Source organism: Myodes glareolus, chromosome 2 (assembly GCF_982192425.1).
Source record: "Myodes glareolus chromosome 2, mMyoGla1.1, whole genome shotgun sequence".
NCBI classification, from domain to species: domain Eukaryota; kingdom Metazoa; phylum Chordata; class Mammalia; order Rodentia; family Cricetidae; genus Myodes; species Myodes glareolus.
In genome coordinates, this window is record NC_142027.1 from 128,334,764 (window position 1) to 128,361,391 (window position 26,628).

At 45.2% G+C, this 26,628-nt stretch overlaps 2 protein-coding genes, 1 long non-coding RNA gene and 1 pseudogene across 23 annotated transcripts in view; 2 read left to right on the top strand and 2 right to left on the bottom strand.

The window, feature by feature from the left end:
- Ep400 (E1A binding protein p400) overlaps positions 1-12,568 on the bottom strand; it is a 103,779-nt gene extending 91,211 nt beyond the window's left edge. For 12 of the 17 annotated variants that reach the window (XM_085680991.2, XM_085680973.2, XM_085680987.2 and 9 more), the window contains exons 1-2: positions 12,280-12,409; positions 1,201-2,567 (exon numbers count right to left, since the gene is read on the bottom strand). In XM_085680991.2, the coding sequence (XP_085537117.2) occupies positions 1,201-2,532 (1,332 nt within the window). In that variant the 5' untranslated portion in view covers positions 2,533-2,567; positions 12,280-12,409. Of the gene's footprint in view, positions 1-1,200; positions 2,568-11,843; positions 11,989-12,199; positions 12,410-12,442 lie in introns of those variants that run through there. The other 5 variants (XM_048450923.3, XM_048450907.3, XM_048450893.3 and 2 more) reach the window with 5 other exon arrangements.
- On the top strand, positions 10,499-12,527 carry LOC148123162 (uncharacterized; annotated as a pseudogene).
- A 67-nt stretch (positions 12,569-12,635) lies between the features above and the next one.
- LOC125411178 (uncharacterized) lies at positions 12,636-15,983 on the top strand. Its single transcript, XR_007235266.3, has 2 exons — positions 12,636-13,031; positions 15,501-15,983. It is a non-coding gene; the product is annotated as an uncharacterized LOC125411178 (long non-coding RNA).
- Positions 15,984-16,636: 653 nt separating this feature from the next.
- Pus1 (pseudouridine synthase 1) lies at positions 16,637-26,625 on the bottom strand. 5 transcript variants are annotated; one of them, XM_048451061.3, is made up of 6 exons: positions 26,544-26,625; positions 25,698-25,908; positions 23,200-23,337; positions 20,798-20,900; positions 17,395-18,086; positions 16,637-16,952 (listed from the first exon to the last, which is right to left on the bottom strand). In XM_048451061.3, the coding sequence occupies exons 2-6, from the start codon at positions 25,896-25,898 to the stop codon at positions 16,905-16,907; spliced, it is 1,182 nt and encodes a 393-aa protein (XP_048307018.1). In that variant the 5' UTR covers positions 25,899-25,908; positions 26,544-26,625; the 3' UTR covers positions 16,637-16,904. The 5 variants fall into 5 exon arrangements, with proteins under 5 accessions (XP_048307018.1, XP_048307025.1, XP_048307021.1 ...); XM_048451068.3 differs by having other exon boundaries at positions 26,512-26,567; XM_048451064.3 differs by having other exon boundaries at positions 26,469-26,550.
- Between the last annotated feature and the right edge of the window lie 3 nt (positions 26,626-26,628).

A 26,628-nucleotide genomic window follows, 5' to 3' on the forward strand; every position in this document is an offset into this window, starting at 1 on the left:
AAAGATCTGCACAGCTATAATGTTCTGTAGCCTACCACATTGATCACACAGCAAAATTGTCTTTAGTAGAAGCTGTTAGTGGTTGTATTTCTTCAAAAGTACAGATAAGAAGGCACAGCTCACAGACAACATTGGTAACAGACACAAAGAAAACTCAGTTTCACTGTTCCATGGCACTAGTGGTGGTCTCCAAAATCATTGAGACCTTCTAAATAACAAAAATGGTTCAGCCTAGGTTCAGTGTTGAAGAAGACACAGATGGCAAAGCCACACAGAAACATCCACAGATGCTAGTGAGGACTCTGGAGCAAAGGCAAACTTTTGCTCACCAAAAGCAGGTTTCATTGCCAAAGGGCTGACAGCATTTTAAATTATTTTAGCTCTATCATAAAACAAAATAAGCTCCACCAACATAATAAACACTACACAAGACAAAGGCACAAAAGACAGTGCATCACAGTACAGGCCACTAAGACCCCAGCATACCTCAGAGAACTGCGGAACTGCTGTGCTGTTAGAGGGAACTTACTGTGCAGCATTCTAGAAACCCAAAAAACAAACTGTCTATAAAAGCTTCTGTCTCAAGTATCACTCCATAGATGATAGCAAAGTGTGAGCTTAAAACACGATCTCGCATCTAACACTACATCTAAAACCTAAAAAATAAAATTTCTTATTGTTGTTTGATACTATCTATACTTAAATTGTGAACAACCCACACGAAATACACCTAGTGGCTTACTTATTTAAAAACCTTTTTTTTATGGACAGACCTACATAAACATATAGTGAAACCAGGAAACCAGGGGAGAACTAATCCTCACTGAACCAGGAGAACCTTTCCTGTGGGTTGCCAGAGGACTGCCAACAGTGTCATGTTGGCCAAGGACTACATACACAGAAGTGAGAAGCCTAGCTGAGCTCTCTGTCCAGGATGGGTTCTGGTTCTCAGTGACAACACCTGACTCTGACAAGGCATCAGTCACAAACACAGTCCATCTTCCCCACAGACAGCTAACTGAAGCGCTAGCTCTTCCTCTACATAAAGGAAGAAGAAAAGCACACACTTTATTCCTCTTTGGATTCTATGCCACTCAAACCCTATATTACCCCATTACTCACACATTTTCAGTCTACTGTTGCACACCATCTATTTTGCTTTATATATAGCCTTTCAAGACTACTGAACTGTTGTCTTACCTCATCATTGATAACTTCAGATTTCTCTTCCTCCTCCTCCTCTTCCTCTTCCTCTTCAATATCCAAATCATTCTGCCTAAGATATGCTTGTAAAGGGGCATAATGCTTCTTTTTAAAAGCCAAGAAATCCATCATGTTGCCCTGAAGATGTTGCAAGAAGAACAGTTCAATTAAGTACTCCTTGAAGACCTCCTTAAGTGCCTCCATCTCCTTGTAGTGGTAGTCCAGGCACTGCTTTCTCATCTGTGCCATCTCCTGGGAGGCTGGAGGGATCTCCTCCAACTTCTTGGGAGCCTTCTTCATTCCTGAGCTTCCCATAGACGTGAGAGGCACACTGGAAAGGCCTGGAGGCATGGTGGTTCTGGATGGGCTGGTGGGCGGCGGTGGGGATGTCATCCCAAATGCTGAAGGCCCCCCAACGCCAGGGAGCAGCACACCTGTTGTCCTTTCAAACCCCAGAGATCTGTTCAGTGGCTGCCCCTGAAGCACCTGCTGCTGCTGCTGTATCAACTGGCCCTGAATAATGCTGCTGATCTGGGGTGGCAGGCTGGCTGTGGTGATGTGGTTCGGGCTGGACAGAGGTTGCAATCCAGTGCCTCCTGCAGCTGCAGGGCTCTGAGGCCCCAGATGGTGGATGGTGCCTCCTGACTGTGCATGAGGTTGAGAGAGTCTCCGTTCTCGGACAGTGATGGGAGCTCCTGAATGCTGGAGTTGAACTTGGGCTCCCTGGGCCATCTGGGTCAGGCCTGGTGTCTCCTGAAATACAAAGTGACCACCACTTGAGGGGCTCAAACTGATCTGCCTCACAAGCACACTGGCATCCACAAAGCCTCCAGTGGGGCTGCTGCTGCAAATGCCCAGTCCAGGGCCTGGGGCACCTGCACGAACATTCTGCAGGGCTTGCCCTGGCCCAGGGCTAGGCTGTGTGGGGCTCTGAGTCTGGACCTGCTGTGACAGGGGAGAAGTAACTTGAATGTATGATGGAGAGCCATGCTCAAAGCGCCTCTGCTGTGCACCAAACTGAAAACCTGGCGAGGTAGGGTTGGGCAATGGCAGAGGGGCCAGTGTAATCTGCTGGTTTCCTCCTACAACAGAGCCAACATTCTGTAGTGTGATGTTCACATTTTGCCCAGCCACAGGACTTCTGCTCATTAGCTGCTGAATCTGGTACCCAGGGGATTGGGGTGCAGATGGGCTGGCTGATGGAGCGAAAGGCGCTGCAGGCGATGGGGATAAGTTAGGATGGGCTGGCTGCTCCTCTTCACTCCCAGTGAAGGACCTAGACCTCTGTAGCTGATGCTGGACATTCTGAGAACCACTGCCATGGTGCATTATCACCTCTCTTTTCTATCCAATGTAATATTCCCCTGAAAAAATAAAAATTCAAATCAAGACATTGGAAGGTAAATACAATCATTTGATTACCACTTAATACAATTACCACTCAGTAGCACTGAAATGATATTTGAACCTATGTTACCATGGGTCTGATTCAAACTAGAGCTCTTTTCATTTCTTTATATAAAAGAACAGGTGGCCACATACATGCTACCTATAACTCCCTTCCCCATCTCCTTTTCTCCACCCAAGATTCCAAAGGAAAGATGGTCAGGGAGAGAGGGTACCCTAGCCCCTGCCTCGTATAGAAGTAAAAAGCCAAGAAGTTGGTAAGTCCATTAAGAAAGAACTATTATATAAAAACTATGGTACTACACAGCACATTCAGCCCAAAGGGACAGTGGCTACTTTGCAAATGACCCTGTGAGATCGGCCACAGTGATGTGGAATGCTCTTCTCTGTGCTGTGAATATGTTTTATTGCCACTGGTTAATAAAGAAGCTGATTTCGCCAATAGCCAGGAGAATAGAGCCAGGCAGGAAATCCAAGCAGAGATAAAGGGAAAAAGAAGGTGGAATCAGGCAAGAAGCTAGCAGTCACTGGGGAAGCAAGATGTGAGGTAACAAGCCATGAGCCTCGTAGCAAAATATAAAATAAGAGAAATGGGTTAATTTGAGTTAATTTTAAGTTATAAGAGCTAGTTAGATCTGGGCGAAGGTGGCTCTCGCCTTTAATCCCAGTACTCGGGAGGCAGAGGCAGAAGGATCTCCATCTCCGTGAGTTCAAGGCCAGCCTGGTTTACAAGAGCTAGCTCCAAAGCTACAGAGAAACCCTATCTTGGAAAAAAAGAAAACACACACACACACACACACACACACACACACACACAAACTAGTTAGTAATAAGCCTGAGCTAACAGGCCAAACAGTTTGTAATTAATATTAAGCCTCAGAATGGTTATTTGAGAACTGGAAGGTAGAAGAGAAACCTCTAGTTACATGACAGTACCAAAGAACCTTCCTCCCCTGTTAGTGGCTCAAAGTGGCTCTTGGGATTCACTAGTTTAGCCAGGGCTTATATGCTAAATAGCTACATCTGCCTCTCAAGAACAGACCAGAGCAGTTACACTGTTGACCCAAAGAAGCAAGCTGAGGGCAAAGAATATGTCCCCATTAAGAAACCACCAGTCCCGGGGGCTGGAGAGATGGCTCAGCAGTTAAGAGCACTGACTGCTCTTCCAAAGGTCCTGAGTTCAATTCCCGGCAACCACATGGTGGCTCACAACCATCTGTAATGAGGTCTGGTGCCCTCTTCTGGCCTGCAGGCATACAGACAGAATATTGTATACATAATAAGTAAATAAATAAATATTTAAAAAAAAAAAAAAGAAACCACCAGTCCCTTCAAGCTCAAGTCAACACTGTCATCACCTTCGTGAGGAAAGCACAACGGATGATGACTATACACGACTTCAATGAGTGGCAGTCTCCCGGTCAACCATGTACGGCAAACATGCACAGTGTAACCAAAAGAAAGGCTAAGCTGAGAAAGCTACAGTGATGAAAGAGCAGAAGAAACTTGGGGAAGAAAGAAAGCTTCAGAAGAAACAAGACGATGAAGCAGGAAAGCACAATTTAGGTGTCAGACCATCAGTGCTGCCCCTCAAGTCTGCCTATTCTCCACCATGGTGGACTGCAATCATAGAATATCTTCTTCAGAAGAAGAAACAATGGTACAAATATAGCACCTGACATTCAGCTCATAGGCAGAATACAAAAGGAAACACTGGACAGAGACCCAAGTCATGGCACTGAGGGTAAAGGCACACTTCCTACACAAGCCTCAGGATCTGAGGTCAATCCCCAGGTCCCATGTGGGGAAAGAAGAGAGTCAACTACCTATCCTCTTACCATCCCTACACACACCATAGCACATGAACACACACACAAGTATTTAATCAATTTAAAGGCTTATTTTTGCAACCAAGATAAGCAGCAGCCTCTCTCAAGGCAATCACCGTTTATCTCTATTAGAAAAATGAAAAAGAAATAAATAAAGAAGCCATGAACCTGAAAAACTTTCAAATTTGCAAACTTTCAAATCAAATCAAGCCAAGAGTGGTGGCACACATCAGCAACCCCAGTCCTCCAGAGGTTGAATCAGGACTGTTGCTGCAATCTCAAGGCCATACAGTAACTGCACAACAAGACCCTACCTCAAAAAAGAAATGGGACAAGAAAAAAAGAAAACCCAGGCAGTAGTGGTGCAGGCCTTTAATCCCAGCACTTGGGAGGCAGACAGGAGGATCTCTAAATTCAAGGTCAGTCTGGTCTACAGAGTGAGTTCCAAGACAGCCAGGAAAACCTGTGTTACAGAGAAACCCTGTGTTATGAGAAACTGTGAAGATGTATTGCTATGATTGGTATAAGAAAAAGCTGAATGGCCAATGGCTAGGCAGGAGGAGGTAGAGGCAGGATTTCCAGGGAGAAAAATGAAGAGAAGGAGGAATCTAGGAATGCAGGAGTCACCAGCCAGACATGGAAAGGAGACAGGAGGTGCAAGACGGAAGAAAGGCAATGCCACGTGGTAGAACAGATTAAAAAAATATGGCTTAAGTTATAAAAGCTAGTTGAGACAATCCTAAATTAAAGGTCGAGCTTTCATAATTAATATAAGTCTTCATATCACTATTTGTGGGCTGGCAGTCCCAAAACATAAAAAAATTTTTTTAAAAAAAAGCGTTTTACAACCCTGTCTTGAAAAACAAAAACAAAAAAGAAAGGAAGGAAAGAAAAGGGGTGAGGAGAACGGATGAGAATATGAATCATTTATGAACATACAGGGGGAACTTTCAGTCACACTGGACTTTCAAAACAAGCTATGAGCTGGGCAGTGGTGTCATAGGCCTTTAATTCCAGCACTTGGGAGGCAGAGGCAGGCGGATCTCTGTTAAATTAAAGGATAGCCTGGGACAGCCAAGGCTACACAGAGAAACCCTGTCTCAAAAAACAAAAAACAAAAATGATTACTGCAATTGTTTGACTATGAAAAGTTCACCAAAGGGCTTAGTCCCCAGCTGGTGGCACAAATGGAGGTAGTAGAAACCTGAAGATGGAACCTACATCAAGGAAGGAGGTCACTGAGAGTGTAGCTTAAGGGTATGTCTTCTTTTCCCCCCAAGACAGGGTTTTCCTGTATGCCCTGGCTATTCTGAAACTTTGCCTCCTGAGAGCTGGGATTAAAGGTGCAAAGATTTGTCTTATCCTAAGTCTCTTCCTGCCTTACTCATCTGCTCCGGATGGCCAACGAAGTGAGCAGCTTTGCTCCTCCACACCTTATCTGCTGCTCTGCCTCACCACCAGCCAGAAAAAATGGACTCAAATGAAACCATCGACGATCCTGAAACATGATTCAAAACTAATCTTTCCACTTTTAAGTTAATTTTTTTAGAGTAACAGAAAGCTCTAAGAGTTTATAATCTTTTGAAGTATTATGGGGGCACAAAAACAAAAAAAAACATATACAAAGTATGTAAGAAAAATCTCAGAAGTCAGCCGGGTGATAGTGGTGCATGCCTTTAACCTCAGCACTCAGAAGGATGTAGAATAATCCTTCTGTACACTGTGAATATATATTACTTTCATTGGTTAATAAAGAACTGACTGGCCAATAGTGAGGCAGGAAGTATAGGCAGGACAAGCAAACTAAGGATGTTGGGATGAAAAAGAGCAGAGTCAGAGGAATCACCAGGAGACACAGAGGCAGCAGACATGTTGGAGACCAGGTAGGCCACAAGCCATGTGGTAATACAAATATTAGTAGAAATGAGTTAATTTAAGTTGTAATAGTTAGTAATAAGCCTGAGCTATCAGTCAAGCATTTACAATTAATATTAAGTTTCTGAGTGATTATTTGGGAGCAGCTGCTAGCACTGGAAAACTCCAACTACAGTTCTCTGAGTTTGAGGACAGGCTGGTTTACAAAGCCAGTTCTGGAACAGCCAGGGATACACAAAGAAAGAAACCCTGTCTTGAAAAACAAACAAACAGAGCAAGAGAGATAGCTCAGAGGTTAAGAACACTGGTTCTTTCAGCAATGCCCAGCAAAATCCCAGCAAAATTCTTCAAAGACCTCAAAAGAACGATACTCAACTTCATATGGAAAAGCAAAAAACCCAGGATAGCCAAACCAATCCTGTACAATAAAAAAACTTCTGGAGGCATCACAATCCTGACTTCAAACTCTACTACAGAGCTGCAGTACTGAAAACAGCCTGGTATTGGCATAAGAACAGACAGGAGGACCAATGGAACTGAATAGAAGACCCGGATATGGGGCTGGAGAGATGGCTCAGTGGTTAAGAGCACTAGCTGCTCTTCCAGAAGTCCTGAGTCCAATTCCCAGGAACCACATGATGGCTCACAACTCATCTGTAATGAGATCTGGCACCCTCCTCTGGCGTGTGGGCATATACGGAGGCAGAATGTTGTATACATAATAAAGAAATCTTTAAAAAAAGAAGACCCTGATATCAATCCACATATCTTCAAATACCTGATCTTTGATAAATAAGCAAAAAATATCAAATGGAAAAAAGAAAGCATATTTAACAAGTGGTGCTGGCATAACTGGATATCAATATGTAGAAAAATGAAAATAGACCCATTATCTATCACCATGCACAAAACTCAAGTCTAAATGGATCAAAGACCTCAATATAAGGCCAGCCACACTGAATCTTATAGAAGAAAAAGTGGAAAGTACACTTGAATGCATTGGCACAGGGAAACACTTCCTAAATATAACCCCAGCAGCACAGATACTGAGAGAAACAATTAATAAATGGGACCTCCTGAAACTAAAAAGTTTCTGTAAAGCAAATGACACAATCAACAAGACAAAACGACAGCCTACAGAATGGGAAAACATCTTCAGACAGAGATCTGATCTCCAAAATATACAAAAAACTCAAGAAATTGAACACCAAAAGATCACATAATCCAATAAAAAAAAAATGGAGTACAGACCTAAACAGAGAACTCTCAACAGAGGAAGCTAAAATGGCTGAAAGACGCTTAATGAATTGTTCAACATCCTTAGTCATCAGAGAAATGCAAATCAAAATAACTCTGAGATTCCATCTTACACCTGTAAGAATGGCCAAAATCAAAAACACTGATGACAACTTATGCTGGAGAAATTGTGGGGAAAAGGGAACACTTCTGCATTGCTGGTGGAAATGCAAGCTGGTAAAACCCCTTTGGATGTCAGTGTGGTAATTTCTCAGAAAATTAGGAAACAACCTTCCTCAAGACCCAGTAATACCACTTTTGGGTATATATCCAAAGGATGCTCAATCGTGCCACAAGGGCATGTGCTCAACTATGTTCACAGCAGCTTTCTTTGTCATAGCCAGAACCTGGAAACAACCTAAATGCCCCCAACCAAAGAATAGATAAGGAAAATGTGGTACATTTACACAATGGAGTACTACACAGCAAAAAAAAATAATAATAATAATAATGACATCTTGAATCTTGCAGAAAAAATTGGATGGAGCTAGAAAACATTATTTTGAATGAGGTAACCCAGACATAGAAAGACAATTATCACATGTACTCATTCATAGGTGGTTTTTAAACATAAAGCAAAGAAAGCCAGCCTACAAACCACAATCCCAAAGAACTTAGACAACAATACAGACACTAAGAGAGACTTACATAGATCTAATGTACATGGGAAGTAGAAAGTAGAAAAAGACAAGATCTCCTGAGTTGGGATTGCACCCCATTGGAATGCTCCCCATTGGGAGCATGGGGACCTTGGAGGGGGACTGGAGGAAAGGAGCAGGGAGGGTAGCAGAGAAAAACTCTCAATAAATATCAATAAAAAATGTATTAAAAAACTGATTCTGATTGCTCTTTCAGAGGACCCAGGTTCAATTCCCAGCACCTACATGGCAGCTCACAACTGTCTGCAACTCCCCGACATCCTTGGCAAAACATCAATGCACATCAAATAAAAAGAAAGAAAAGAAGAAAAAAAATCCCAGAATGTCAAAATAACAAAACAAAGGATTAGAAAGAAGTTCCTCCACATACAGGAATCTATAATCTGGATGTGGGGACCATGCCCATGATCCCAGCTATCAGGAGGCCAGGGCAAAAGGGCTGTGAATGCAAAGAGACAGCACCCCAGCTTCAGAAACAAAGTCAAGTAAAACAAGTCAGAAAACCAGTGGAAAGAGACAGATATAAAAAGTTATAAAGACACATTAAGAAAACTCAAACTCATCAAAAATAATTGATCATGTATCAAATAATTAAGCATTTTTATCAGCTAAAGTTCTACACTAAATGTAGAAGGCATAACATAGAAATCCAGAAAATGTATTCCTGAAGGAAATTCAATTTTGTAATCCCCAAAACAATAAAGTTGTAACTGAGCAATAGCAGGATTTGAGAGGATTTCATGTTAGGGAGATAGTTTAGTAGGTAAAGTACTTGCTGCACAAACAAGAGGACCTGAGTTTCAAGTCCCAAGACCCATGTAAAAGCAGGACACAGTAGAGCTTGTCTTTAATCCCCAGGCTCCTACACTAAAATGGGAAACAGAGACAGGAAAATGTCCAGGTCACAGGCCACCTAGCCTGGTATACACCCTATTTCAAACAAAGTAGAAGGCAAAACCAACACTAGACCATCTCTGAAAACCACAAGAGCATCCACACATATATACAAGAGAGCGCACACTCAGTGAGAGAACTCAATGAGAGTCAGGACCCAGATGGGGATCAAGACCCAGAAGCAAAGCAGTGGCATCTAGACTAAAATGGCCTTGTATGACCCAATCACTGAGATCCAGCCACACTACTCTACTCTTTCCCAACAAAGTACCCTCACATTTCAAAACTCTCTCACACACAAATGTAGGTACCTTCACTGAGAACCCCAATGCTCAAGAGCCCTTTCCATTCCCAAATAAATCATTTGACAGACACCAAAAACTAATTAGCTCTACCTACAGGTGTTATAAACAACATTCAACGTTTAAGCATAATAGTTAGGGATAAGTGTTTGCTTAGCATGAGCAGGACCCTCAGGTTGATCCTCAGTACCATATACATTCAAAAAGATTGTTTAATCTTTTATATTATTAAAAATGATGCTTTCAGCCAAGTATGATAGCACATGCCTGCAATAGAAACATTCAGAAGACAGAGGCAGAAGAACCACAAGTTCAAGCCCAGACAGGTCTACATATTGTTCAAGGACAGCCATTGCTAATGAACCAGAAAAAAAAACACAATATTTTCATTTGTTTGCTTTTTAACAATCTCAAGAAACTCATGGACAGGAGCTGGACAGATGGCTCAGCAGTTAAGAGCACTGGCAGCTCTTCCAGAGGACCTAGGTTCAATTCCCACCACCACCATGGTGACTTACAATCCTCTGTAACTCCAGTTCCAGGGTAAATGATTCCCTTTTCTAGTCTCTGTGGATACCAGGCAATCAAGAGGTAAAGAGATATACATGTAAGCAAAACACCTATAAATAATATATAACACATAAAACACATAAAAACACATAAAATAAAAAGGGTCAAAGAATGCCAGGCAGTGGTGGCGGACACCTTTAAACCCAGCACTCCAGGAGGCAGAAGCAGGCCAGCCTAGTCTACACAGCAAGTTCCAGGACAGGATCTAAAGCTACACCCAGGAACCGTGTCTGGGGAGAGGAGCTGAAGAGACGGCTCAGGGGTCAAGAGTACATGCTGCTCTTCCAGAGGATCAGAGTTTGAATTCCAGCACCTACATTGGGTAGCTCACATGCACCAGAAAAATCAGATACCCTCTTGTCTCTTGCATACACATGAACACACACACACACACACACACAAAGTTCATGGACAACCAGAACAAAGACTTCAGAAACAGCGGTGTCTAATCAGTGGAGAGGAGATGCCCAAAAGCCCAAGAAAAGGTGCTACTGAGAAAAAGAAGCAAATGGTGACTGGGAGCACACAAAAATTCTCTCCCACCCTGGAATACAAGGTAGCTAAGAACTTAAAGGGTCAACTGGAGAGGAGCACTAAGACAAGGAAAGGTTACTAGTTAGATAGGAATAAGGCGGCCAGAAAACAACTGAAGAATGTTACTCTGTGAGTGGGTCACAAAGAACAACCAAACACAGAGGTCACAACATCAACAAATGCCTCACTGGGACAACAATACCAAGCAATATTATGAGGCAGCTATTGTATAGTTGAGCGATCATGATACCTCCACAGTTTGAGACACAAAGCTTTACATAATCAATCATTTTTTAAAGTTAGAAGAACAGAACAAGGGACAATAAAGGCGCTTTTAGTATTAAACTGTCTGAGTTCTAAACATGGGGAGGAGTACACCTTTAATCCATTACAAGTCAGGTAGCAAAGGCAGGTAGATTTCTGAGATAGAGGCCCACCTGTTCTAGGCCAGCCAGAATTACTCAATGAGATCATGCCTTTAAAAAAAAAAAAAAAAAAAAGAGGGGGGGTGAGATCGAACTGGGCACTGCAGCAGGCACCTACACTCCCAGCTACTCAAAAGACTGACGTAGGACCCGGGCGGTCCTGGCGCAAACCTTTAAGTCCAGCACTCGAGAAGAGACAGGTGGATCTCTGTTCGAGGCCAGCATGGTCTACAGAGAGAGTTCCAGGACAGTCAATGTTACACAGAGAAATCATGTCTCGAAAAACCAGAGAGGGAGACTGAGGTAGGAAAATAACCTGAGCCCGGGATCAGAGGCCAGCCTGGGACACAAAAGTAAGGTTCACCTCGAAAAAAAGTAAGTAAAACAGCCGGGTATGACGGCTCACACCTGTATCGCCAGTGCCTGGCAGAGTCAGCTGGGTTACTAAGAATAACAACAGGCCAGATAGGGCTATTTAGCGAGTTCTATCCAGACTGACTCAGATTTCCATGAGACTTTGTCTCAGAAACTCTAAACTAGTAAACAGAAAATTTAAAGTTTTCTAACATTCATAGTGTACAAATGTCACAAACAAAAAATGTACAAGAACCACGGATCTTTGTGAGCTCAAGGACAGCCTGGTCTAAATAGCAAGTTTAAAGGCCAGTCAGAGCTACATGGTGATACTCTGTCTTATAAAAGAAAAAAATAGAAAGAAACAAACAAACAAAACTATAACCGTTTTGTCACGCGTAAAATCCAGAATTCAAAGAACGCAAACATCCTGTCAGGGATGAGCGCAACCCCCAGAAGTCGCGGTGCTCCCAGATACTAGATCTGGGAACAAACCTGCGGAGACAGCGGCTCGGAGGCTGATGGTGTACCTCGGAGTCCCGGCCCGGGAATCTCCCCGGTCCCTGGCGGTCTTCCCGCTCTACCTTAGGTCCCAAGCTCTGCCCCGCGCAAGGAAGCCGCGCACCGCAGAGCAACGGTGCCGCGGGCGTTAAAAGCCCCGCCTTCCCGACCGCTCCGAACAGACCAGGCCGCGCGCCTGCAGAGAACCCGGCTCGCGGGGGTGCAGACGAGAAAAAGGCCTTCCAGAGGCCGGACGACGCGCCAAGCCCGACCACCGGTATCTCTCCGCGCCGCTCGGCCCCTCGGCCCCGCCCGCCCACGACAAAGCACCACCGCGGCCCGGGCCTTACAAGACGCACGCAGCAGCACCGCTGAAGGAGACCGCCCGGCACGCCACCTCCGCCAGATGCCTACCAGCCCGGCCTCTCACCCCGCTGTCGCCGTTCAGGTCACCCTACACCTCGAGCCACGCTCCGTCGCGTCCGGACAGCCCGCAGGCTCGAGCGCGCCGCAGCCGCTCGGCGTATCCGGGTCCACGGACGCAGGAAGCAGCGGCGCCGGGGCTACGGCAAGCGGAGAGGGACTAGCAGTACCTGTCCTGCAACGCCGCTCACAGCCGTGCGAGGTCGCCTGAAGTTAAAATGCTCCAGTTGGCGGAGGCAAGGGGCGGGGCTATAAGCAGGCTGCGCGTTGAACGGGTCTGGGGCGGAATCCGGAGAGCTGAGGACTATCTCAGAGTCGCCTCTGAAAGGCCTCAGCTACGCGACTTGGGACCGCTGGGTCCTTACGAGGAGTCTGCGCGCAAGCAGGCAGAGCTGGGGGCTCAGCAAGTGCCTACGGGCCGGGGCGTGGCCTTGTCAGTACGGGGTGGAGCCCCATGGCTCGGGGCAGTTCGGGCAACCTCGGGGCGTTGCCTCGTCTGTACGAGGAGGAGCCTGATGTCTTCCTCCCCCTCCCAGTCCTCCCCTTGGGGGAGCCTGGTTTGGAAAAGCTCGGCGGGCGTAATCCGGTCCTCTGGGTCGTAGCCATGTCTTTCTGGGAACTAGGGGACTAGCCCCAAGACCTAAAACCCGAGTATCACTGTGGTTCACAGAAAGAAAGCTGAAATGAGGTGAGCAGAAGTGTGGAAATACATCCAGCAACATTAGAAAGCAGAGAAATGATAACTGCGATCAAGCTAAGGTAGGATTGCTGTGCAAGTTGGGGCCGACCTAGACCTGCAGAGTGAGACTTTTTTTCAGGGGAGGGGGGTCCTTTAGACAGGGTTTCTCTGTGTAACAACCCTGGCTGTTCTGGAACTCAGTTTGTAGACCAGGCTGGCCTGGACTCGCAGAGATTCGCCTGCCTGTGCCACCCAAGTGGAATAAGATTATTTTTAAAAGGCAGCACTTTTTAAAATATATATATATATATATATATATATATATATATATATATATATTATGTATACAATATTCTGTCTGCGTGTATGCCTGCAGGCCAGAAGAGGACACCAGACCTCATTACAGATGGTTGTGAGCCACCATGTGGTTGCTGGGAATTGAACTCAGGACCTTTGGAAGAACAGGTTATGCTCCTAACCGCTGAGCCATCTCTCCAGCCCCAAGGCAGCACTTTTTTAAAGACACTTTTTTAAAAAGAAAAAGAAAATAGCAAAGCATGGTGGTACAACCTGTTAATCCAGTAGTTTTCAAGTTGTGGTTAGCGACCCCTTTGAGGTAGCATATAAGATATTTTGTAGAGGCTGGAAAGATGGCTCCGTGGTTAAGAGCACTGACTGCTCTTCCAGAGGACCCGGGTTCAATTCCCAGCACCCACATGGCAGCTCACAACTGTCTGATGATCCAGTTCCAGGGGATCTGACACCTTCACACCAATGCACATAAAATAAAAAGTTAAATAGATCATAAAAAAATTTTAAAAAAAGATATTTTGTATATCAGATATTTACGTTATGATTAATAAAAGTAGCAAAATTACAGTTATGAAGTAGCAATGAAAATGATGTTATAGTTGGGATCACCACCACATAAAGAACTGTAGAAAGGGTCTCAGCTTAGGAAGCTTAGAGTCTAAAGCAGGAAGATCTGGGATTCAGGGCTAGCCCACCCACACAGCATCAGCATGTTCGAGGCTGTCCTGGAATACATAAGACCCTGTCTCACAAAAACATGTGGCAAATATGTTAGGAAGAAGGGGTCCAGAGGGAGCTATGGAAGTAAGGGAAAAGGAAGGTGAATGTAATCAAAATATACATGCATGCCCCTCGGCTCCCCCACTGAGTGCAGTCCGAATGAGCCCTGGTCATGACAACTGGAGCGATTACTACAATATTAAAGTTAATTAACAAATCCAGAACTACTCAAGCAAACTAAATCCTTTCCATCTAAAAATCCTTCCTTCTCCCCTTCATTGATAGGAGTTATTTTGCAGACACAAGACTTAATCAAGTAGGAGTCTGTTTTAGATGTCATAGTTATAATTTTTTTACTGAAGGGTCATATTTACATTGTTTTTTCTTGTCTTATTGGTGAAAGTTATTTTAGGAAATATTTCATCTCTGTGACCATTCAGTCATATTCATTCATTCATTCATTCAGTACTCATTTGTTTACCTACTCCTTACTCCAAGTACCAAAACTGGTTTGAAAAAGTATATATATACACACACATACATACATGAAACTGTCAAATAATAAATTATCTTTTTTTAAAAACACAGCAAAGGGGCTGGAAAGATGGCTCAGAGATTAAGAGCATTGCCTGCTCTTCCAAAGGTCCTGAGTTCAATTCCCGGCAACCACATGGTGGCTCACAACCATCTGTAATGAGGTCTGGTGCCCTCTTCTGGTCTTCTGGCATATACACAGACAGAATATTGTATACATAATAAATAAATATTTAAAAAAAAAAACAACAACAACAAGGAGTTGGGGCAGCTGAAAAGATGGCTTATCAGTTAAGAGCATTTGGGGCTGTTCAGGACCTGAATTCAGTTCTCAGAACCCACATCAGGTGGTCCACAACCATTTGCAACAAGCTCCAAGAGATCTGACCCCCCTTCTGGCCTCCATAGGCATTCACATACATATGGCATACACACAAACAAATAAATAATAGAATAATTTTTAAAAAACTAACAAAGGGGACTGAGCACTACTGCTCTTGCAGAAGACCAGAGTTAGATTCCTAGCACTCACACCAGGGAACTTACATGTATACACACGCACACACAAATCTTTTTTTTAAAAAAAAATTGTTTGCTTTTTCCAGACAGGGCTTATCTGTGTCCTGACTGTCCTGGAACTCACTCTGTAAATCAGGTTGGCCTCACACTCAGAGATCTGCCTGCCACTGCCTCCCAAGTACTGGAATTAAAGTTTTTACTTTTAAATTAGGTTGTGTATGTGTGCCTTATGTATGGGTATGTATACATGAATGCAGTGCCATCAGAGACCAGAACATGGGGCTGAATTGTCTGGAGCTAAAGGTATAGGCAAATATGGCTGCTCAATCAACAGGGGTGCTGGGAATTGAACATGGGTCCTCTGCAAAGACAGGAGAAGCTTGTAACTGCTGAGTCATCTTACCAACCCCTAAATTAATTTTCTAAAAACTTTTTTAGATTTATCTATTTTACTCTTTCTGTAGAAATGTTTTGCCTGCCTGCCTGTTGCCTGTTGGATCCTCTGGAACTGGAGTTAAGAGAGTTGTGAGCCACCATCTGGGTGCTGGGAACCCAGGTCCTCTGCAAGAAAAAATACTCTCAACTGTTAAGACATCTCATCTCACCAAGCCTGAACTATAACTGCTTGCTTGCCATGACAAACAAACGAAAAACTCAGGCTGTGGGATGAAGACATCTGTGCAGGTCTATGCTATAGGAAGTACTGCAGCTTGTATTTAATCACCTACTGGGGCGTGGCCTCTTATACTGTTTACGGGGGAAGCCCTTCTCTCTCATTCCCCTTGCTCCATTCCCACCACCTGTTCTTTTGAACCGTGTGATTCAACCAATCAAGGGAGGATTCTGATTTGTGAGTTTACCCCTTAATAAATGACTATCTATTTCTCGATTCTGAGCTAGTGTGGGATTTAAGCATCCAACTACCATAACAGGTCTAAGGGCTGAATCTGCAAAAAATTTGAGGATGTTCTGGAAGGATTCCACTGGGCTGAAGGGGGCACTCCAAGTCTCATGCTGAGGTAGTGGCAGTCCGTGTGCAGTGAGGAGGGATACGCTCCAAACCCAAGCTGTGAACAGCCAGGTGGAGGTTAGGCTTCCAAATTTGTGTTGGAATCTCAGGGACAGAATGGACAAGAGTGCCCTGAGGTCAGAAAATGAAGACCCCAAGTTCCATTTCACAGCTCCACAGCTCCACTGCTCAGGTGGGAGCCACCACCTGCTGAGGAAACCCAAAAGGAGGTGAGGAACAGCAGTGCATGGAAGTGGGGGCTGCTGAAGCACAGACCCACTGGGGTCTCTCCATAGCCCAAGAATAAGTAGTATGGAATCACAGCCAAGAGCTCATATTACCACGGTAGCCGCTTCAAAAAAAAAACTGGACTGGACTCAAATAGGCCAGGATAGAAAATGAGGGTAAGGGTAGCAGTTGGGAGCAAACTGCTGGTGGCAGGACATACCACTGCACTCACCTACATCTACTGCCTGCCCTGTCAACTACAGCCCCATGCTGACCCTATGTGCCCTTCAGCTATCCCTAACACAGCAGTATCCCAATCATCTTACAACCAATAAAGAATAATTGAAAATAGAAAAAGAATAATTCACTAAGCAAAACATATTTAATAGGAAAAAAAATCACTCCTTTTTTTTTTTAAAAAAAAAGTGTCCTTTCATGCTAAAGGTGTATATACACAATGCATGGGCTAAGAGGCAGCTGATTCCTAGAATGAGAATTTAATATCCTGAGGTTATGAAGCCACGCTAAATCCACAAGCTGGCCCCAGAATTCTTGGCTTCCATGTCCTGAGAGACAGGCAAGTGCAGAGACTCCAGCCTCAACCCTCACAGCAGTGGCAGCAGCTGTAGTCTCAGTCAGTGTCTCCATCCCCTTCGCTGCCCTCCAGGGAACTGGGGACCTGTAGGAAACAGGGGGTAAAGGACTGTGAGACCCAACTTGTAGGCATTCCCATGTGTGGGGCATGGGGAGAATCCTGGGTACAGTGCCAAGTGCTTGAGCTGAGGGAATACCGTCGGAGGCACAGGAACAGACTGCAACTGAACGGGCAGCCTACACCTTTAAAGGTAACCAGACTGCTCAGCAGCTTCAGCCCAATGCCAGCCCAAGCAAGCCTTGCCTAGTATCCTAGGACAACTACTGCCTCAGCAAGCAGCCAAGATCACAGTGTGGGGCAGGAGCTAGAGGTAAGCCCAGTAACCACATAACCCCCATTCCTCCAGAGGCTGTGAGACTCTCTGGGACTCAACTTGCTATCTCCAACTAGGGCTGAAGACAAGTGTTTACCCAATCCATCTAACCCTAGTATGTACACATATGCACACTACAGACCAGGCTCCTACCTTGGCACCTGTACCAGCTGCTCCAAGTGCAGTGGCACTGAAGTTGTGAATAGGGAGAGTGCTAAGCCACTGGGCCATGGACCGCTCATCCCGCTCAGTGCTGACAATGGTAGGATAGATGTATTGCTCCTTGAAAGCAGCCACCTTTCCTTCCTCCTGTGTCCAGTCCAGGGGCTCATGCAGCCCATCGCTGCCAAAGCGCTGATTGTACTTCTCAAAGTGCACCCTCTCCAGGACTAAGCCAAGCCCTGGTGCCTTGGGCACATCCACCTTCTCCTCACCCCAGCTGCGTTCCAGCACACTCTCAGGGGCATAACCCTTCACAATGGCTACCACCAAGCCAACCATTTTCCGGATCTGGTGCATCATGAAGCTCTGGCCCTTCACCTTGATCACAGCAAACTCCAGGCCCTCTCGTACAAAGGGCTCCTCACAGTACATTTCCAGAATGTAGCGGCGTGCACTGGGCTCTCTTGGCCCTTTCTGTGAGGTGAAGTTGTGGAAGTTGTGGGTGCCCTTGTAGCAGGCCAGAAGCCGGTTGACCTGCTGCAGAGTCTCTGCACTCAAGCGATAACTCTCATCCTGTACATCCCGGTCTTTGTGAGCAAAGGCAAAGGTGGGCAACATGTAGCAGTAGGTCCTGGCATCACACTTATTCTTGGAGTTGAACCCGCCCGTGACCCTCTTCAATCCTAGAGGGCAGCATTTAAGAAACCCAGGTGAGCAGAAACACTTCCAAGGTGGGCCATCCTGATAGCATGATTCTGGCACCACTTGCCCAGGAGAGGTACCCAGTTCTGACTCCAAACTCAGAATCTACACAATGCCGAAACCCAGAATGAAACAAACCCAGATGTCAAACCTAAGGATCTGCTGAAACTGCAGCTGGCAAACATGCCAGGCCCAGGTTATAAATCTGCAGCAGCTTTGACCAGGCTGTGAGTCATGAGCCATCTGAAGGAGGTAGCTAGGACTAGAATGCTAAGTCTTTATACAGATACAGCAGCAGATTTCAATAGCAAGAAATGCTAACTACTGAGCAAAACTGGAGGTTCTCACCTCTAATTGAAAAGCTATTGGCAACTATTGGATGCTGGGGAAAGAAAGTCCATTTTCCTCGGGTAATACAGCCCCTGAAAGGTTACCTATGCTCCAGTACTAATGAATACACATATAAGCAACACTAAGTGGGAGGGAAAGTGTTAGGGAAGAGGAGAAAAGAACTGGAAGGGAGAGAATGGGGGGAGATTTTGATCAAAACATTTTATATGCATGTAAGAAATTCTCAAACAATTAAAAAATACTTGGGCTGAGCACAATGGGAAATGCCTTTAAACCACACTCAAGGAGGTCGAGGCAAGCCTGGTCTATATAGTGAGTTCCAGGATAGCCAAGGCTACATAGTGAGTCTCTGTTTCAAGAAACAAAACAAAGCTGAGAGGTGGTAGTACTTTCCTTTAATCCCAGTACTCAAGAGGCAGAGGCAGGTAGATAGCTGACAGCCTGGTCTACAGAGTAAATTCCAGGACAGCCAGAGCTACACAGAGAAACCCTGTCTTCAAAACAAAGAAACAGGAAAACAAAACAAAAATTAAAAAAACTAGGGGGCTGGAGAGATGGCTTAGCGGTTAGGGACACTGACTGTTCTTCTTACTTATTTACATATGACTCTTTTAGATTTGATTTGATTTTTGAGACAGAGTTTTACTCGGGCCCAGGATGGACAAGGGCTCACTGTTCTCAGCACAGTCTAACACAGCTGGTTCTTTTTTTTTTTTTTTTTTTTTAGGAAGTGGGCTAGGGAGCATAGCTCAGAGACAGAAAATTTGACTACTGGTATTAAGTGCTTTAACTCCAGCACTCAGGAGGCAGTTTTCTGTGAATTCAGGGTCAGCCTGTCTACATAGCAGAGCTCTAGTCCAGCCAGGACTATGCAATGAGACCCTATCTAAAAGGAGAAAGAAAAAAAAAAAAAAAGGAAAGGAATAAAGCAAAGAAAACTAGCCCACAAATCACAATCCCAGAGAACCTAGACAACAATGAGGACCCTAAGAGAGACATACATAGATCTAATCTACATGGGAAGTAGAAAAGACAAGATCTCCTGAGTAAGATCCCTGGGAGCATGGGGACCTTGGGAGAGGGTTGAAGGAGAGGGGAGAGATAAGGAGGGGAGCCTAGAAAAATGTAGAGCTCAATAAAAATAAAAATAAGTAAATAAATAAATAAAAACCTTGACTAGCACGTACAAGGCCATGGATTTAAGGCCTAGCATTGCCAACAAAAATAAATAATTAAATACAAAATTTTTAAAGGCAGGCGTAGTGGTGCCCACCTTTAATCGCAGGACTCGCAGGCAGGTCTCTATGGACCCAGGGCCAGCCTAGTTTACATCGTGTGTTCCATAACAGTCAGGGCTATGTAGAAAGACCCTGTCTCAAAAAACAAAAAGAAAGCAAAGTGGTAGTGGCACACGCCTTTAATCTCAGCACTCAGGAGGGAGAGGCGAGTGGATCTCTGTGAGTTCGAGGACAGCCTGGTCTACAGAGCAAGTTCCAAAACAGGCCCCAAGCTACACAGAGAAACCCTGTGTGGAAAAACAAAAACATCAGAAAAGAAAATTAAAGGGGAGGGGGGAGGACACTGGAGAGATGTCTCAGCGGTAGAGAGCACTGGCTGCTGTTCTAGAGGACTGGAGTTCATTTCCGAGCACCCACATGTCAGATCACAGCTGTCTGTATCCTCAGTTCTAGTGGATCTGACACTCTCATACATACATACATGCAAGCAAAGTACCAATGTGTGTATATAAAATAAATAATTAAAAAAAAAGTTAACAGGTGCTAGAAATATGGCTTGAGGGCTGGTGAGATGGCTCAGTGGTTAAGAGTGCTGCCTGCTCTTCCAGAGGTCCTGAGTTCAATTCCCAGTACCCAGTTGGTGGCTCCCAACCATCTGTAGTGAGATCTGTATCTGGTGCCCTCTTCTGGCCTGCTAGCACCAGAACACTGTATACATAATAAATAAATAAATATTTAAAAAAATAAAAAAGAAAGAAATATGGCTTGAGACAAGCATAAGGCTTCAGGTTCTAAAAATCCATTTACTAGTCCTGTTTCAAAGGATCACCGCTGGCCTTGTTTTAACCATCTAGCTACATGTTCACAACCATCATTTTATGATAATTGTATTCACAGACTATCACAGTTGTACTGCCAAAGGCCATGGAACTGCGCACTCAACTAGCTAATCCTGAGGGAGCAACACTGAACATTCCCAGTACCTAACCACCTGCTGAGCATCTACAAGATTCTCCACTTCCTTCCCAAAGAGCTTGGCCAAAGGTAGTCGAGTAAGCACAGCCTCTGACCATATGAGGCCACAGGTGCACAGGGAAGCTTACCCAGAATCCGAATGTGGGATGGAAGGTGGCTATTGATCTTGTCCAGAATGTTGTCAATTAACCACACCTTTAGGGATACTACCTGCCCAGCTGCAGACACACCCTGCAAAGAAAACAGAGCAGAGAGGAGAGATGGGTTAGGAGTCTTGTCCTCCAGCACAACCCTTACACCCTGGTCCAGAGGCAGAAGAAGCAGCCAACATTCCAGCTCAGCCACCACAGTCAGGAACACCCCATTCTGGTCCTGCAGGTGACAAGTATTTAAAGCAGCATCTTGTTCTCACTGTGCTTGTTTTTATTTGTTTGTTTTGGGTGCTTTGGGGAGTGGGTCTTCCTATGCAACCCTAGCTGGCCTGTAACTCACTATGTATATCAAGCTGAGCTTCCCATAAGCCCTGTCCTCTCCTGGGATGACAACTGCACATAAGTAAGCCCAGTGTTCTTCTCTTGTTTGTTTTAAGACTGAGTCCTGCTATAAAGCCTTGAACTCTGTAGCCTAGGCTATGTTCAAACTTGAAATTCTTCCTCAGCCTCACAACTTCTGGGACACTTGTACCTCCATGTCTGGCTGTGCTATAGAATAAAAAAGTGCTTTCAAGCCCTACCACTCAATCTACACACAACAGGCTCCTTTGGAGGTCAATGCAATCATAAAGACTCAGGCCCAGTCATGTTTTTATATGTCCCAAGCCTGGGAATGTGATGCAGCCTCTCAAGATGTGGCCCCCAAGTGGCACCATCAACCAGGAATTGATTCCAGGATGGACACCCAAGCCAATCAGAGACAGCAAACAGTACTTGACCTTGTGATATGGAATACAAAAGTTAGCCATCAGGCACAAGCAGCCACTTCTGCAAGACGACCCACTGTGATGATGTGCTTATCATGTGGGTACACAGTGTTGTCCAAGACCTCTCACTTGGGCAGGAGAGATGGCCGAGTAGCGGCTAGAACTTGCCCTCCAAGCCTGGTGACCTGATCCCCAGAATCCGTGACAGAAATCACTTTGAATTTCTATTCAAAGTTGCCCTCTGACTTCCAGCTGTTCACACCCGTACTCACACACCACAACAACAAAAAGTCTCTGACTTCCACATGTGCACACCAATACTCATACACAACAACAAAAAGTCCTAGTGCCCACACAGAAGACATAGATGCTTACACTAACTATATGTTGCAATGAACACATCTTGGCTACACAGAAAAATGATGCAGACTATTAGGCTTAACCTTACCTAGCTCTATCTGAAATCACAGTCATGAGTATATAGGTGGAGGAAGAAGCAAAAGTGCAGGCAAAGGCAAAGGGAACAGATATAAGAAATGCCAGAGGCCAGGGACACTGGTATAAGTTGTTGCACCATAGGCAACATAATTTGTTTCTCCTGGAGTTAGAACTTCTATCACCATCCAATCCCAAAGACCTGTGAGACCTGTCTTGTTTAGACCCAAAATAGCCCTGTGTTGGTCTTTGCCCTGGACTGTGGCATCCCGAACTAGTTCTGTTTATTCTGAGCTGTGGCCAATAAATCATGTCTTTTTTAAAATTTTTAATTATATGTATTCTTTTTTTCAAAGACGTATTTATACTTGAATATATGGCTGCATAACAGAAGAGGGCATCAGATCCCACTATAGATGCTTGTGAGCCACCATGTGGCTGCTGGGAATTGAACTCAAGATTTCAGAAAGAGCAGCCCAGCCAGTGCTCTTAACCACTAAGCAATTTCTCCAGGCCCCATGTGTATTCTTTATACACATTTTAAATATGTAATTATATGTATAGGTGCCCAAAAATGCCAGAGGCATTGGATCCCCTGGAGTTGGAATCTACAGAAAGTGTGAGCCACCTGATGTAGGTGCTAGTAACCAAATTCCAGTCCTCTGGAAGAACAGTAAGTGATCTTAAATGCTACATCCTCTCCAGTGCAATAAATCATCTCTTTTGTTGTCTCAGATTAAAAAAAAAAATCCAAAATCAAAATTAAGGGGAAAAATTCACCCAACAAGAGCAATCACCCTAATAATCATATCTACTTTGTGGAGGGCTATTGTGCTTTGGCCTAGGACAGAGCTATGCAAAAGAAGCAAAGGCCACTGAAGACAGGGTCCTGTTCAGCCCAGCTGGGACCCAGCAGCAGATTAGTCTGTGTTCCTGGCCTCTTGACAACAAAACAAAGTGTTCTTTCCCTCTAACACTGGCATGATAGACAAGTGCCACCAACTCAGTCAACCTATACTTTGTTTTTATTTTCTAAATAAAACAGCACAAACCATGTCACTACTATCAAAACTGCTATCATGCCTCATCGGGCATGACCCCTGGCTAGGATCCCTTCTGACAGGTGGACCCTGAGACAACAAGACAGTGAAAGCTACAGGAAAATGGGGCACATACCTTGTCTGTGCGAGCACATCGCTGGAAGGACATCTTCCTCATGTCTGTCCCATGGTTTTCAGGGATACAACCTGCCTGGACTAGGGCAGATACCAAATCATCTTCAATGGTCCTGAATTGAGAGGACCCCAGATTCCTCTAAAGAAAAAAATGGACATCCTGTTTTCATCAGCTCTTAGGATGTAGGCCAGGAAGCTGAGCATCACTTTCTGGAACCAGCTAATGATACACCTCTCAGCCTACCCTAACCATGGTCCAGGGTGTGCGTGAGTGCACAAGCTCGGACATATCAGATAAATCCTACCAATCCCCAAAATAAACTACATCCATGGCTCTCAGAGGAAATCTTCCAAGGGAACAGGCCTGTGAGTACCTCAACCAAGTCCCTTGCATGAGAAAATCTTTTCAAAGTCTGCTCTCATTACCACAGAAGTCCACCCCTAAATACACCATGAAGTCAGGGACACTTCCCAAATGACATAAAGATTATAATAAAAAGAGACCATAAGCCTCACTCAGCCCTATAAGCCAGGCACCTTTGTCATTTCTGTAATGAGGAAACTGAGGCAAACAGGATCTTACTGGAAAGGCATAAAATTCTTCAGACAGCCTACATTAAAAAATTTCTGGGCTGGAGAACTGGCTCAGAGGTCCTAAATTCAATTCCCAGTAACCACATGGTGGCTCATAGCCGTCTGTAATCTCATTATTATTATCTGGTGCCCTCTTCTGGTGCACAGGCAGACATGCAGGCAGAACACTACATACATAATAAATCAATCTTAAAAATAAAAAATAAATAACTTTTCATAATCAGAAATGCCCTCCAAAAGGCAGACTAGTTACCCCAGGAGCAGTGAACAGTCTGTATCTGTAGCCTCATTGTAGCCTGAAACCACTACTACTATCCACTCTCACAAAATGAGTTTCACTATGAAGCCCATATTTTTTGTTTTGGGTTTTGTGTGTGTGTGTGTGTTTTGTTTTTGTATTTTGTTTTTTACCGGAGAAGAACAAGGTCTCACTCTGTAGCTCAGACTGTCCTTGAACTTGAAATCCTCCTGCATCAACTTCCTGAATGCCAGAATGACAGGCCATGTGCCACCATCCCAGTCAGCCTATGATCTTTTTTTAAAGTAGAACAGGATATGACTTGTGTCACTGCTGTCATTCATTCTCAAAATCACTATTATGCTTGGTCAGACATTTTTCAAAGCTATTGTTTAGGTTGGACACATCGCAGCAATGAACCCATCCTGTGCATCAGGATTAAGGTATTTTGTTGGTAGTGTTTTTTGTCTTGTTTTTCAAGACAGGTTTCTCTGTGTAACAGCCCTGGCTATCCTAGAACTAAATTTGTAGACCAGGCTGGCCTTGAACTCCCAGAGATCTGCCTGCCTCTGCCTCCTGACTGCTGGGATTAATGTGTGTGCCACCACCACCTGGCAAATTAAGATTTTAAAAGTGAGGAAAGGGATCAGATAGATGGCTCAGTGGTAAAGAGCACTGACTGCTCTTCTAGAGGACTGGGTTTGATTCTCATCACCCAGATAGCAGCTAACAACTGCCTGTCACTCCAGTCCCAAGGGATCCTATGCCATCTTCTAGCCTCCGGGGGCAGTGCATGCACATGGTACACAGACGTGCATGCAAGCAAACACCCAGATATACAAAATAAAAGTAAAGGTTAAAATTTGTTTTAAAGCCGAGGTATGGTGGTACACACCTTTAATCCCAGCACTCTTGAGGCAGAAGCAAGTGGATTTCTTTGAGTTTGAGGCCAGCCTGATCTACAGAGAAAGTTCCAGGGCAGCCAGGATGACACAGAAAAACCCTGTCTCGAAAAACAAAACAAAACAAATTGTTTTAAGAAAAATTAGAGGGGCTGGAGGGAGATGGCTCTGTGGTTAAGAGCACTGGCTGCCCTTCCAGAAGACCCAGGTTCAATTCCCAGCACCACATGGCAGCTCATGTTCATGTTCATGTTCATGGTAACTCCAGTTCCAGGGAACCAAACACCTTCACACTGACATACATGCAGGCAAAACACCAGTGAATGAACATAAAATAAAAATAAATCAATAAATGTTTTTAAAAAAGAAAAATTAGAAATGGGAACAGTGCTAACAGCAGAGGTGACAAGAAGGACCAAGATTCTTCCCACACTGGTCAGTGCCACTTTCAAAAGGTCAAGTTGGTGATAGGTGCCAGCCTTGCCCCAGATCCCTAATGCTCTTCAGCAGAGTTCAGCTGCCCCTCAGGATACCGGCCAGGTAGAACCTGCCATCTCTCTGGTCTCCACTCTCAGCACTCCCAAGTACTGTGACAAGACTCACTGCTTCCAAGGTCACATGTGAATCGGCACAGAGCTGGCCTAACCATTAGTGAAACACAACCACCCAAGTCTTATATGGAAGACTCTCAGTTTTGCTGTTTCCTGAGCATCAGGGAACAGAGGTCGATCCAGGTAGGTGCTGTCTAGGTGCAGCCCTCCTCACCTGCATGCCGTGGTAGCCCTTGCCGGAGTAGGCCATGAGCAGCACAATTTTGCGTTTTGGCAGCTTTCGTGGAGGCTCTTCATCCTCACTGCCCTTGGCCCTCTTGGGAGGATGCTGCGTGTCTTCCCAGACCCAGCCACCTCGGACCTTCCTGTCTTGTTTGTGTGAAGCCAGCGCTGGTGGCACCTTGTTTCCAGCCATAGGGGGCAGGCTGGGAAAACAGGCATGAGTGATCAAGGTGGTAGAAGGATGCAAGAACAGAACCTGATGCTCTCTGCCTGCCTCAATGGTCTCTGAAGACCTTGTCTAATAGTAGACCAGTCTGGCTCATCAATGACAATGACAAAGTGACTGGGGTTGGGAAACAGTGGCAACTCGGGGGTAGAGTTTGACGCACAACTGGACACAAGCAGGCAGCAGAGGCAGACAGCTCAGGGGAATACAAGGTAGCGATGGAGTCTCAAGGTAGAGATAAGACACACGTAAGTTGAACAGAGGCAGACAGCCAGGGCAGCAGTGGGAACTCAAGGCACAGGCGCCGGTCGCGGAGTCTTTACCCGGGCACGCGCGGGCCAGGGCGCGCAGTCCACCATCCCCAGGCTCTCAGCAGTGTAGCCCACAGGCGGGGGAAGCCCATGTGCGGCGGGGTGGCGGGCACCGACCCTCGATCTCACGGATCCCTGATGAACTCTGCACCCCCAACACCCCTGCCCTATCTTTCTTAGCTCCGGCTCGTTATCTTAGGCTGACCTGTCACCCCACAGCCCCTACCCTCCGCCCGCCGCCCTAGAGATAGCGCAGCCAGCGCGCGTACGGAGCGAGGAATGTCCCGCCGGCCCCACTCACGGCGCCGAGGACCCCCGAAGGCCGACCACGTGGACGAAGGCGGAAGCGGGCAAGCGTTGGAAGGCGGCCGAAGGCGGACAAAAGT

What these genes read in the sequence shown, in the direction of transcription:
- Pus1 (XM_085681041.2), bottom strand. Translation starts at nt 26,334, where the DNA reads ATGGGCTTCCCCCGCCTGTGGGCTACACTGCTGAGAGCCTGGGGATGG. An exon ending in CCTGGCCCGCGCGTGCCCGG is followed by an intron (nt 25,939 to 26,254) that starts GTAAAGACTCCG and finishes GCATCCTTCTAC; the next exon opens with CACCTTGATCACTCATGCCT. An exon ending in CAGCTGGTACAGGTGCCAAG is followed by an intron (nt 16,953 to 17,394) that starts GTAGGAGCCTGG and finishes TGTTTCCTACAG; the next exon opens with GTCCCCAGTTCCCTGGAGGG.